We start from the raw sequence: 15,004 nt of genomic DNA on the forward strand, positions 1-15,004 counted from the left end.
ATTTAGTTGTGATAGCTAAATAACTTTGCTATAAAAGCAAGAAAATTTGTTCCTGCAGTTAATATATATATTAGCAAATTTTTTAGCTATCACAACTAAATAACTTTGCTATAAAAGCAAGAAAATTTGTTCCTGCAGTTAATATATATATTAGCAAATTTTTTAGCTATCACAACTAAATAACTTTGCTATAAAAGCAAGAAAATTTGCTCCTGCAGTTAATATTTTTAGTTGCTCATATATTAGCAAATCTTTTTCTTCCGTGTACCAATAATAAGACCTGCGGAGGAATATTTCCGACGCGGAAAAGGGAAAGCGCAGGTACAGCGCACCGGGGGCAATCGGGGGCAAAACTTTAATCCCCGCGAGCGAATCACGCGGATTTAATATTCGTTTGAACTCGCAAAATCAAAAGCGCTCCATTACGCCACCCCGGCCGCAATGGAATATCCATGCGAAAATATCGCGCACACTCTAATGCGGTCGCGGACCGCGATCCATACTTCGTTAAACTGTGCGCACTCGCGCGCGTACGGCTCTTTTTTTCCATTCAAAGTATCACCGCGACGCGTAAATCCAAATCTCCTCACTTTTTGCCCGAATGGAGAGACTTTAATTGGTAAAAAGCGTCGCAGCACATATCGAGCGCGAATATTCGCACAAACATCCGGAAGAACAGTCAGAACCGGCCGCGTGGCTGTTTGCGAAAACAAAAATACGCGTGACGTCACGTAGGCAGAATGTTTTACCATTGTGCCGCTTCAAAAGGATGTTAATCAATATCTGATTCCCAACGGCCCGTCCGTGATATTTCAACGCTCTGGCAATTGATGTTTTGTATTCCCAGCGAACCCCTAATTTTCCAATGGCAACTGCTAAATTCTGCCCTTCTCTCCCTCCCTTCTTCCTCTATCTATATATCTACTTTCTATATCACTACATAATTAATTTCCGCGTCGCATCTTTTGATCTCCGACGTTCAACGCAGCAAATTACGCTATCAATGAATAGTTTATTGACTGCTAGCTTCAATAGAGAATATTTCAATACGGGATTCTGCGGCCCGGCTCTAACGTTATTGCGGTTCGTTTATTCCCCATCTCTGGTTTCGTGATAAATGAGTTGCATGACTGTGTGTGTGTGTGTGCCACTTAAATGTAAATAAATATTAGCACGCTGCGCGCAAAAAAGTTCGCCTAGAGAGATATTCCGCGTGCGAAAGAGCAGCAGACTACGCTTTCAGAATTAACAGGTGCAATGATTCAATCGTCTCCGCCTCAAAAACTCGCCGGTCAGTCGGAAGAGACCGCGAACGATCGGCGATGAGTGAATCGATGTTAGTCGACTCACCGTGAACGTTACTCTCTCTCTCTCTCTCTCTCTCTCTCTCTCTCTCTCTCTCTCTCTCTCTCCCCCCTTCCCTCTCGCCTTTCCACTTCTTGCCCCAGCCGACCGCAGGGGAAATGAAATGAAAATTCATTCATCTCCGTCCCGACGTTACACAAAACACCGCGCGCATTCGATTGTGCGATGTTCACGTCGAGATAAAGTCCACCAGAGGACTCGTACCTCGTGCAGGAGACGGCGCGAGGAACGGCACGCCGTGGATACACGCGAACCTCCGGCGTCGCGCACTCGCCCGGCCGCCCGTTGAATAACTTTCCACCGACTAATCAATCTTCGAGATCGGATCGCGTTTTCGCTATCTGCGCGCGCGATCGACGATCGATACGCGAATCGACGCTTAATCACAATGACATGGAACGCGGAGGCTCGCATTACCTACCCCCGCGCTAGTCGCGCTAGTCGCGCTCGTCGATCGACCGCCATTGCACGACAATGTAACTGGAAACAGCGGCATATTGCTGCTTAATAGATAGGATTATCGCAGCCGCTTCATCATCCCGCGGCCCTACAACCTGGATGGCCTGTCAGGCGCAACGGCCTATTGGCATTTCGATCGAACATCCCCGCGGAAGCGCTTCATTGGCGATCCCGCCCACGTAATATCGGTATCAGGGGTGCATGGAGGAGGAGGACCAAGTGTCGGGCCAAAGCTGCCCTCTCGTAAGAGTCACTCGTCGCTCACGAATCTCATTTTCCAGCAACCACATCGAATACGCAAGCGAGTATCATCGATTATGCATTGCCCATATCTCGAAATTAATGGAAATTAATGGAAACATTTGGAAGAAATTGCGGATTAATCTATTGCGTTTAAAAGTAATTACAGACAATTTGATATTGATCCGAAGTTTGGATCAAAGTTTATTACATACTGTAATAACCTGAGTGTAAGCCCAGCACGTGATGATATCAAATGACGAAGATACGCTATTTAACGTCATCCTTGGATGGATTTTAAATCGCGCTATTAAAAATGTGTAATTTTTAGTGAATGAAAGAATAATGAGGAAGTAATGATAGGAATTACGAATTTTTGATAGGAAGTACAAATATGTATTTTAAATATTAAAAGTAATGTACGCAAAGTTTCATTTCGGAGAAAAAGGTTTAAAGGTCAGAAATAATACAGAATAAAGTGAATAAATAATAATACAGAATAAAGAATAAATGGAAAAATGTAATATTCACGTAAAAATACGTTGATATTCAACTGTTTAATATATGTATTGCAATATGTTATGCATTTTAATATGAAAAGTAAAAATATTAACATGTTGCTAATTTCCAGTTACTTTTTATAAGTACTATGCAGGCAATAGTCCTTAAAAAGCTTTTTACGTTTGGAAAAAAGCGTAGACTATATTTAAAGATTTTTTTCTTTGGAAAAATTCCATAATATATTTATATATAATTTTGCATATTTATAAACACAAAAGGATATTAAAAATATAACGGTTATTCGGAAATGTACCTAAAATTTTCAACGTGTTTTCCTCGCCGGAAAAGCGACTTTCCACACAATGGAAAAAGATTTTAATATCTCAGGAGTTTTGAGATATATGCCCTCGGTACACGTATATTCGAGATATATGGAAAGTTTCAGAGCAATTGGTTCAACAGTCTCCTTGAGAAATCTTGCATGCTGATTTTGAAAACACGATTTCGAGAAAAACATTTTGAAAGTTTTAGGTACGCCGTTTCCGACCAACCTTTACAGATACTTCTAATCCCGTTGTGCTCATATAATAAATATGCAAGTTGCAAATCGATATGTCGCGGAGATTTTTCCGAAAAGATTCCCAAGAATGTAGTCTGCGTTTTCTCGCGCGCAAAAGCCCCTCGGGCGACGTTCGGGACGCGTTGCCTCACGTATAAACACGAAGGATCATTTTGGTACGTTGATCGCGTGCTCTTGTGCGGAATCCGTTGTGCGCTCCGACTAAATGAAAGTTCGCTATTTTGCGCCGCGCCGGGCAAAATGACTCTCAATGACTCACCAGATATTGAGAAACTTCTCCCGGATCTTCCGCTTCATGCTGTCGCTCTTCCGGCGGTACTGCAATCTGCGGCAGGAATCCATATAGATGGGCTCCAGAAGCTGCTTGTAGAAACCTGCGAGAGACAGCGATTTCGAGATTAAGCCGGGAACTTTCAGGCTCCACGGCACGGCATAGACAGACAGATAGACGGAGTGAGAGAGAGGCGCGATGCAACCAACGACCGGCCGTGAAAGAACGTCGAAGGTAGAATGCAGAGGCGCCGAAGCAATTTCTCGCCGAGTTTGCCGACCATTTTGCGCGGTAACTGGATTTTTATAAAGAGCATCTCATATGCTCGGAGTGTCGCTTCGTCGTTGCCCCAGTTTCGCGAGACTTCGGCCTCGACGACGACGGATCAGTCAATCCGTCGCGGAGAGAACGGGATTTCTCTTCTCCCGGCAAGGGGAGAATCTGCCCAACGAAGAACCGAAGTACGCGCGACAGCGCGAATTACATGATTCGGCCGAATTCAGCCACGACAACGTATAAATAGCCGTTGCGCGGGTTAATTTTGGCGGAGTCGACCGTGCGAGGACAGCTAATGGAATAATCGGCTGCAAAACCTGCCCCGCTCACGCGGACCACCCTCTATATGAGGCTGGCTCGAAGATAGGAATAGCTAGAACGGTTCCTTGCATGGACAAATATTTATTCAGCGGCCGAGCATGCCGCTGTTTATTCGCTCGTATATCCGTCACTCGCGTCAGATCGCCCGGGCTCGTAAAGTTTTTCGCGAAACTGTCATATTTCATCGAGACAACCGACCTCTCCCGCGCGAATCTCGGCCGCAAGTTTCGTTCCTTATTCGACGTCGCGGTAAGAAGTGAAATCTCAAAGAGGAATTCTCTTATCGCGACGATTTCACGCTCAGGAATTAACCCTCGAGCATTGTAACAAATCGTATACATGCGAAAAGATGCATAATGCATTTAAATAAATGTTACTTTTCTCAGATATTTCATAATTCGCAAGTTTAACTTAAGTTCTTCATAAGCATCAAAGTTATTTAAAATGCATTTTGGATTCTAGTAAATTCAGCATTTTAATCAAGAATATATTAAATTAAAAGAGAAATTCAATGGTATGCGGTAGGTTTGATTATGGTATAATCAAATCGCAATTGCCCCAAAATAATTCATACAAAAAAATACTTACTGCATTGAAGTAAATCGTATTTGTTTCAAATATTCCACAAATTTATATATCCGCAAATCTGTCACAAATTTATCATAAGCATCAAAGCTATTCAAAATGCATTCTGAATATTCGTGATTTTAACATTTCAATGAAGAATATTAAATTAAAAAAAAACTCGGTTTAGTATGACGAAACCTGCTGCAATGACCCAAAAATAATTCGTACACGCAAAAAAAGTACTTGCTGCGTTGAAGGAAATCTTATTTGTTTCAAATATTCCATAAGTTTATATATCCACAAATCTGCCACAAGTTTATTACAAGCAGCAAATTTATTCAAAATGCATTCTGAATCCTCGTAAGTTTAGAATTTTAATCAAGAATATTAAATTGAGGCAAAAATTCGGTTTGCTTATTACGTAGAGTCGAGCTAACCTTTCCTTTTGTAAAGATTTATATTCTCATAAAAAGAATAAATTCTTCTTTTCAGCAGATGATAATGATAATGATTTATAGAATTTGTAATGAGAATATTTCAAGACAATCGTAAAGAGATCCTTTGTTGAAGATAACCATCACGTAAAAGAAGGAAAGCAAGTTGAGTAATCGTTTTTTCTCAGTAGCAGAATGATACTTTTTTATTTGCACATATATTTTACTGAGGCACCAGGCAAAAGAGTATTGTTTCTCTGATCTCTCCTCACAATATTCCACAAATCATTCTTTTCTTTTTTATATCATACTTTTCCTTTATTTGACTTTATCTCGTACGATTTTAATTATGCATTGTGTGACGTTGAAGTCATCCTCGAATTTCTCAGCGCACAATATAGCGATCCTAATTTAATAAGTGATTACCTTAATCGCATTTAATTCCGGCGAGTCGAGGATTAATCTGACGAGGCATCTGCACACTGAATTGAATCGGGATAACTTTTTCAATACGCTGATAGGTTTGCCGCGTCGCGCGCGGCGATTCTATTTTCAAGCATTTCCGGATTTTCGGATGTTGCCGAGAGCGAAGGATTTGTAAGTTATTTAGACTGCATGCGAGATCAATGAAGATACCAACATATTTTCAATTTCGCGTTCACGAATATATGAAAACGCGCTAAATTCTTATCGGGAATAGAACGTGATGCATCTCGGAAAAAATCCGCGTCTCTTTCTCTCTCTCTTTCTCTTTTCCATCTCCTCAGTTCTCTATTATAATATCAACAAATATCAAACTGTTTCGACGAGTTTCGCTTGCTATAAAAATAATACAAGATCTGATAAGCAACATGAAAAATTATTTTTAAAAAATGTCTTTTAGATTCTAACTTCGTCAGATGAATATTCTAACTTAAACAAAATTTTTTTTTTATTTTTTAAAAAGCAGCAAAAATTATTTTTAGAAAATGTCTTTTAGATTCTAACTTCGTGAGGTGAATATTCTAACTTTAGGTGAATATCTCAACTTATGGGGTTACTTTCACCCAATTTATACGCACCTATAAGATTGCCTAGCTCTACCAAAACATCCTGTATAAGATCAAGAAAAGAAAATATTTGTAGAATCAATACGCAAACGAACTCCATATCCGCAATCTCTCTGAGAATCCGTCATTGTGTTAGTCGAGAAATTATATTTCTCCCTACGCGGCGAATTTCACGGCAAATTTGAGGCATACGAATTTAAATATACATCCAACATATCTAACGCGAGGCAAGGAGGTAGCGAAGAAAAAGCGGACGGAAGGGCTCTCGAGGTATTCCGCGCCGCTCGTCCATATTTATCTTCAATTTCATTTCGCTTTGATCGAGTCGACACAATTTCATGAAAATTCTTTGTGTCCCGGTATACCGGTAGGAACATAATTTCCCGTTCCCCTTCACACAGACAAACAGACAGGCCGACCGACCGCCGCCGCCGCCGTCGATGCGTCCCCCACACGACTCGCCAATTTCGCAGGGGAAAGAGTACACCGCGACGATAAATTAATTTTAATAGTCGCACACACGCACGCACAACTTGTCGCGATAATGGACCGCCGAAAGCCCATTATCATATGTATAATCATCGACGAATAATAACGGTGCCAGCCACACCGCCCCGCGACGCTGTCGCCCGCCGGAACGTTTCATTCCGTTAATGTTCGCCATTTGTGTCAAAAGCAAAATCGATACCATTCCATATTTCCGCGCCGCTTTATCCCATTCATTCCGAACCTACCGCTGTGGGATCTAATTACGAAATCGAATTCGCTACGGTACAAAGTCTATGAATTTCGCGTACCGCTACTTATGTCCCGAACTTGAAAACGTCACTCGACACGACGCTCGTCACTCGATTCGTAAATATCTAACACTCAATCTGTTGCGTGATTCTCATAGAATCGTATACACACGGAGAGAATATTATAGTTCTATTTTTCTGTATGTAAATTCCCCTCAATTTTATTATGTTTATAGTAGTGCAAGAATGGACGGTCACTAAGGTCGTCGGTAATCTTGCTAAGAAACAGAGCAAGTTCTTCTAGAAACTTATACTAGGAGAAAAAATAGAAAAAAAGAAATGAAAAAGATTCATCAAGTAAACATTAATAACATATTTACTTATGCTAATATATGTATTTTCACATTGAGAAAAATACTAAATGAGAAAATGTACATTTTCTTATACCTAATCCTTAGCTTTTCATGAAAGCAATTGTTTATTTTATTTGAATTAAAAAATTTAGATTTAGGTAAATATTCACTGAATAAATATATTTTTTATTTCTTAGATATTTTTTCTCTCAGTATAGCAAATTTTTGTAATGGCACACTGGAGTTTTTATTTCAGTTTCACTGAATAACTAATCAAATAACTAATTAAAAATAACATAAGAATAATTAATTAAATAAGTAGCATATATGAAATAAAAGAATAATCAATTGCAGATTATTGTTTCCACGGTTATAAAACGCTATAGTAATTTTTATTGTAAAATTCTCTTTATGCACATAGATTGAATGTTCCATGAAAATTCAGCTAGAAAAGGGTATCTTGTTAGTGCAGACATTCGATCTTTGTTTAGCTTGACTCTTATTGCAAGTAACCAGCTAGACAAAATCAAACGAGACAAAGATAAAATGCCCGTGGACAATGGAGAAGAAATATATGTTCTTCAAATCTTGTCTTCAAGTCTCTCATAAGAAAGCGCAGTCAACAAAATGCTGTTGACCAATTCTATTGATTCAACAGCGTTCTTTTTGCGTGTGTATACAAGTTTATGAATATCATCCAGGGTTCGAATCAAAGTTACATATGCTGTTACTTACTGAACCAGTTCAGCTGGTCGTTGTTCTCGAATTTGTTTTTGAAACTGTCTACTTGGCGCTTCATCTCTCGCAGGGCGAGCGAGGGTGCGGCGCAGGAGGCTTCTTCATATTCTCGCAATTGCCGCTCCAAGGCCGCCACGCGCCTCTCCAGAGTCCAAAGCACTTCCGCCTCGATCACCCTCGAAGAAGCGGGATGCGCGCCAACGATCTTAAAAACGAGAAAGAATGAAAATGTGCAGCCGTAACAGTCGTAAACTGACGTGTAGAATTCTCTGTCGCGAATTCCATTTCTTTCTTAAGAAGAAAAGAACGACACGCGTTGCATAATTCGTGTTTCGGAAGCACCCGCTACGTTTCATCAGTCTAACGAGCGCAAATCGACGTCCTCGTAAATATGTAAAGCGATGTGTACAGATGGGATAATTACTCATAAGGAAGGTAATCTGAACTTTCGACTTTCCCCAAAGTCACGGCGAACTTATAATGAGCCTTATCGCAAAATTGATCGCGCATTACGCGCGAGGAGCGTAATTATGATAATGTTACGGCAGTTAATCAATACGCAGATCGAGCACTCTTTATATCCCAGAAACGAAGATATATCGTTCCGCTTGAAGCACTCTAATCATATTCTCACGTGTCTCTCACATTGATTTTAACAAAAGCTGCCCACGTTCGACGAAACCTGATCATCAAATTGATGATGAGAGCGTCTTAAGATATCTATCATCAAAAGAACATCCTTCGTCGAAGACAGCGATTGCTTGAGAGAAGAAAAGTAAACTGAGTAATCGCTTTCACAGCAGTAGAATGATATAATTTGTCTATGTGTAGACAATATGAGCGACGCTGAAATTCCGTCGTTACCTGGAGGACATAAGGCGTGTCGGGCGTGTTCGGCGGTAGATGAGACGAGATGTTGAACAGCTTGTCTCCCTTGCGAAGCTTCACGATGTCCAGAGGACCAGCCTCCGCCGCGTTTCTGAAGAGTTCTGCGAACAGAAGGCGCAGTAAATTATTTCTCTTTCTCTTATACACACATACACACACAAACATCGGCTTCACATTTCCTTTTATTCCTTCGAACAGTCGTGTTACTTCGTAACGCCATGTAACTTTGCAAATTTTCCATTTGCCATCTACTTGGAGAATCCACGACGACGTGTAATGAAAAGACGACTTTTCTCAAGCCCAGCGTCTAGCATCCGCAATTTAGGCGGGCAACGACCGCGACGATGACGTCGAGATATTCTGTATAAGCGGTATTTATGACACCGGTTGCCCGATCCTCGCTATTAACCGCTCGCTGTTTACTACCGTTTAGCCGAGGGTGATATTAACTTTATTAAACGTGACGCTATCTCATCACCCCTCGCCGCTTCGTTGGCGAAGTAACGTCGCGCGAGGTTGTTTCCCAATTACGTCGGATCTACTGTCGCGGGCGGGATAAACAGCAGCGCGTTACGCGTTACCGAACACATAAAAAATAAAGGAAAAAGGTCACCCTCGTCAGCAGGACGCGGTTCGCACGGAGCTCGGCTGTTCGGCTGTATGACTGTTCGCGCGCGCTTTTTCCCCGGTATATCGAGCGTGCGACACCCGTGCGAGAAGGAGACACAGACAGAGGAAGAGGGAACGGTAAATGACGTTTTGTAAGTGCATGTTTTATTCATAGTCGAAGCGAGAGTCGCCGAGCTCATCCACGGGATGTAACGGGCGCGAATCACTACACGCCCCGGCAATTACACTGGACGATACAACGCCAGGGTGACGGCCGTAAATGCGCCCTCGTCTCTACGTGAGCCGTAGCTGGCGTACAATATCGTCGGGAAGTTCAGGAACACCAAGTGAGCAGCTTGAGCGAACCATTTTGGTCACAAGCGGCTCCGCCGTAACATTGCCCGGCCCATGTTTTGGGAGTTCAATCTCGGAAAGAGAAGTTACAACGATCGCGCGGAAACACCGGGGAATTATCCGAAAAACTTATTGCGCACTGATCTTGCCACGCGATATATACCAAATTTCTCCAAATTTCCAAAATTTTTCTCAGAAAACAGAGTGACTAAAGAATTCGAGTCATAGAATTTGAATGTGATTCTTCACTCACATAAAGTGAGTTCTCCACTCTGAATCGTCGAGTAAACATTTTCACTCAAAATTGAAAAATATATCTGGTATATTTCACTTTTAGTTAAAAGCGCAAAAGTAATTTGGTAGTTAGAATTGAAAATGTGATGTCGGTATTTGTTTCTTACACTCTGACTTCGCAATTGTCTCAGCTTCAGTACGGTCGATTTTGTTCTAATTGTGCATGCATATGTGAATTATATGTCCATTAATATACTGTTAAAATTCAAAAAAATTTTCAAGAAAATGAGTTTATGGGTTTACCAACCCAAGCCCTTTCACCTGAATAAAAAGCTAACTGAGAGTAAATGGGAAGAAATTTTTAGCTGGGAGTCGAATTTTCTTTGCGTGACGATCTGTCGCGCACGTCACGCGCGTTTCAAAATCACGATTTTCCACCTCTTTCATTAAATGCGAGAAACGCGTGGGAGAAAATCAACGTTAATAAAAAAAAAAATGCGTGGAGTTCATCGAAAGATCAACATCGCTACGTATTCCCCTTCCGTGTTTTCTCGGACATTCCGCACACATCTCGCACGTACCGCCCGGGCTTATATCATTACGAGAAACAATAGCGGCAGCCGCGAAAAAAATCGACGAATAAATGATACAATCCGCGCCGTATCTGTCTGTCTTATTTTAGCGCATGCGGTGGCCTGAAATATTAAAGAGCGCAACGCGCCGACTATGTATCCAGCTTTCAAGTCCAACCAGGCGGTAACCTGCTGGACACCCGAGCTTTCGAGCTTAGTGGCTAATGAAAAATTCGGTGGGTCTTATGGATGTGCTGATGAACAAAACTATAATTTAATCATATAATCTGCGAACGATGAACGACATTGTGATACGCGATAAAGATAGACAGATAGAGAGAAAAAGAGAGAGAGAAAGAGAAAGAGAGAGATAGGGGGGGGGGAGAATGAGAGAGACAGAAAGTATAAATTACTACATAAAAAAAAAAGATTGAATTAACCAAATATCTGGTCGAATATGGACGATCCAGAAATTCTGATTGAAGTAACTCGAATTCTGTTTAAGTTAATAAGATTTTTGGTAGACTAACCAAACATGTCTGTTTATTTAACCAAACATGTCTGGTTAAATAAACAGACATGTTTGGTTAGTCTACCAAAAATCTTGTTAACTTAAACAGAATTCGAGTTATTTTAATCGGAATTTCTGGATCGTTCATATTCGACCAGATATTTGGTTAATTCAACCAAATTTTTTTTTTATGTAGTAATTTATACTTTCTGTCTCTCTCATTCTCCCCCCCTCTCTCTCTCTCTCTCTCTCTCTCTCTCTCTTTCTCTCTATCTGTCTATCTTTATCGCACAAGATAATCAGATATTTGGTTAATTCAATCAAATCTTTTTTTCCGTGTATAACTTATTAAAGCATAAAATAATTGGATTAGCATAAATTGAATGTGGCACATTATGCCGAGGCGTAATATCATTCAAATTTCCGCAATATGTCTTTCTCAAATTGCCGCTTCTGTCCTCCGCGATCACTTTCCGTTCTTTCCGTTCGCTCACAATTAAAAACGACATCTCTCGGAAAGGAAAAAAGCGGTAATGATAAATGATTGATCAGGATCGATTGGTTGAAAACCGTCGATGCGTGCGTGTAAATTAAAGAACGGAAAAACTCGGTCAATTACACTTAGTGCCGCGATTGATGATGCATCGACACGTTGGTGCGTCGACGAAAGAAAGGGAAAGGACGAAAAAAAGGAAACAGGATCGGCAGACTATCCTCGGCGCTGATAACGCCATCGATGCAAAATGCACGTCGCGTTTCCGCACGCCGAGCGCTTTCCCGCGATGAAAAATGGAGAGAAACGTTGAAAGTTGGCGTGATCATTTATAAAAGTGCCCGACGTCGCTCTTTTTCCAGTCGCCCCTGACTGACGCGAGCCTCGGGGGTGAAATAAAAATATTCCAAGCGTCCGCTTTACGCTCGCCCCTTTAGAGAGGGCGAAAGGATACGGAAGCGCGTAACGAAACACGAGAAATCATCGTGTTTCACGATTTATCCGAGCCGCGCAGGAAAGGCGGCTGAAACGAAACACCCGGCGGAAGGTTGGAGCGACCGCGCGCTGTCACGAATTCGTTCCGTTTTATGCGCGAGCTTTACGAGAGCGCGGCCGTTTCCGTCGGAATTTTACTGTCCAAAACGGCCGAAACGAGAGGCGTGAAACGCGCAAACGCCATTAGTTATTATCGTCGAAATATCGTTGACGTGTTTGCACACGCGGAAAATACTCGTACACTCGGTGATTATCGCGACGTTCGCGAGCCAAGAAATATCAAAGAGCGCACAGCACGATGGATGCACTCGAATCCAAATACATTGTATACTTGTCTTATTGACAAGTATAATTGTCTTATTGTCTTATTGTTGAAAATATATATAGAACAACGCGCGTTCTTTGAGCTGGCACTTGTTTTCTCTCTCTCTCTCTCTCTCTCTGAATTTCTTGGAGTAAAATTTCACTAAAAACAAGTGAGAAATGACAGCATCTTCACACAAAGTGATAGTGAAAATACTGCTATTCAAAATTGCAAGAGCGAACATTTCATTCAAGCTTGAAATGGATTCTGATTCTATATGAACGAATATTTCAATCTATTGGAGCGAATATACTCCTCAAATAGTGGAATACATCAGATTTACCCCTTAAATTCAAATGAAAATATTCATTCAATATTCATTCAATAAATCAAAGTAAAGAACTTATTCTACGTAAGTAAAATAGCTCGAATTCAAGTAACCACCGGTGGTCATCCCAGTTTTCGAGTGAAATTTTACTCCGAGAAATTTATTGCATTGTTACTTTTGATTTTATTATGATTGTTGTAAACAATTATAATAATTTTTTAGATAATAATTAAAGAAAATTGCTGAATTAATTCACTCTTTAATCTCCAGTGAAAATATTCATTCAACGAATCAAAATAAAGAATTCACTTTATATGAGTGGAAAATTACTTGAATGCGAGTGACTTGATAGCCATTCTATTTTTCGAGTAAAATTTCATTCCACGAAAATTTATTGCATAATTGCTTGCAAACAATCATGATAATTTTTGAGATATTAATTTGAGAAAATTATTTAATTAATCTATTCTTCAATTTTGAGTGAAAGTACTCATTCGATGAATTTATTTTACGCGAATGAGGAAACACTTGAATTCGACCTACTTCACTTTTTGGTTGAAATATCACTTCAAAACATTTAGAAAGTGTTTCAATCCATAGTAACAATATCAATTTTGTTATTGTTACAACAAAACAAGTTAAAACAAAAAAACGAATCTTTGATCACGAATGAAAACGAACGATCACGAGTGATAGAGGTTACATATTGCTCATGTGTATCGTGCTTGCCGTGTTTTAATTGATCGCGACACTCGAGTCTTTCGAATGGACAATGAAAGAGCGGCATAGAGGCGTGTGGGGAAACGCACGGAAAAGATTGTTTTTTGTTTTATGTCGCTACGTCAACTCATTCACAAGTTATAGCCGTCTAACATTGATATCTGATATCGACTTGGTTCTTACAGTGCGCACTTGTTCTCTCTCTCTCTCTCTCTTTCTCCTCTTCTCTCTCTCTCTCTCTCTCTCTCCCTCTCTCTCTCTCTCTCTCTCTCCCTCTTTCCAGCGCTATATTGTTTCATACATGGACATAGTATACATGAACTCCGAATGCTCTATGTTCTGTCGTCTAATAGAGTGAAGCCAACATTTAGAAAGAACTAGAATAGAACTATAGTTTTCTTCCTTTTTGTCACTTTTTTGTTGCACGTGCATCCATTTCTCGTTTCCATAATATTATAGAGCGCAACAGCACTCCGACTAGACTGGCAAGTAAAAGTCTTACATAAATTTTATTGCACACTTTGTGCAGAAAGAGACAGAGAACAAAGGGGCTGTACATATTGGCTTCTCTTTTATAACTGTATGCAGAGTCTATGTATATTATGTCTATGGTCTCTTTCTTCATGTTGGCTTCATTTTTCTGGCCGTATGCGGGATCCATGTATACTACGTCCATGGTTTCATACTACCCTTTTCTGTGAGTGAAGTGAACGACTGAGAGGTCGCAGTGAGTACGTAGCCGAAGCGAACACATGGTCGGCGAACACATGGCCGGAGCGACAGTTTGTCTGCGCCGCGGAATAGCGGACCGCGATTGCTACATGCCCGTTATTCATCGGGCTTTACGATTGACTATCGCGGCATTTAGTCTTAGAACTGTCAATTTCATAAAATCTACGAGACTCTCTCTAATATATAAAACTTTAAACGCGTGTTATTTCTGTATATTATAAGGTTTTATTTACGCTAAAAAAATATATATATACAGGGTGTCTCACACTCTCCTTCGGGCATTTTGTGGGGACGTAGAATGGGTTAGTGTAAACATAAAAGTTCTACACCGTTTTGTGATATTCGCAATAATTATCGAGATATTAATTGTAGAAAACTTGTAAATAATCATGCAGAATATGGTAAATAAATTATAGTAGCGATGACTGCCGACGTGTACTTATACTTTAGGTCAAATTGAACAAAAAAGTCCTCTACCACTTTCCAAATAATCATATAGATTTTTAATTATTAATTAAAGAAGATTATTGCACGATTTTGCGTGATAATGCACTTATCTTCTCTAATTAATAATTAAAAATCTATGTGATTATTTGCAAAATGGTAAAGGACTTTTTTGTTCAATTTGACCTAAAGTATAAATACACGATGGCAGTCGTTGCTGTTATAACTCATTTACCATATCCTGCATGATCATTCACAAATTTTCTACAATTAATATCTCGATAATTATTGCGAATATCGCAAAACGGTATAGGACTTTTATGTTCACATCAACCCATTCTACGTCCCCATAAAATTCCCGGAGGAAAATGTAAGACAACCTGTATATGTATATATACAGGATGTCCGGTAACTGATCGAGCAACCGCC

General features: G+C 40.3%; 1 protein-coding gene across 2 annotated transcripts in view; it reads right to left on the reverse strand.

Moving 5' to 3' along the window:
• The window catches only part of LOC116847455, a 293,667-nt gene that overhangs the window by 29,982 nt on the left and 248,681 nt on the right, over nucleotides 1-15,004 (reverse strand). For both annotated transcript variants that reach the window (XM_032822466.1, XM_032822465.1), the window contains 3 exons: nucleotides 8,756-8,880; nucleotides 7,889-8,096; nucleotides 3,405-3,519 (listed from right to left, as the gene is read on the reverse strand). In XM_032822466.1, coding sequence (XP_032678357.1) covers nucleotides 3,405-3,519; nucleotides 7,889-8,096; nucleotides 8,756-8,880 — 448 coding nt within the window. The remainder of the gene's footprint in view (nucleotides 1-3,404; nucleotides 3,520-7,888; nucleotides 8,097-8,755; nucleotides 8,881-15,004) is intronic.

The sequence above is a fragment of the Odontomachus brunneus genome, unplaced genomic scaffold (assembly GCF_010583005.1).
Source record: "Odontomachus brunneus isolate Ranch 3 - 2012 unplaced genomic scaffold, Obru_v1 Obru_scaffold_078, whole genome shotgun sequence".
In the NCBI taxonomy this organism is placed as follows: domain Eukaryota; kingdom Metazoa; phylum Arthropoda; class Insecta; order Hymenoptera; family Formicidae; genus Odontomachus; species Odontomachus brunneus.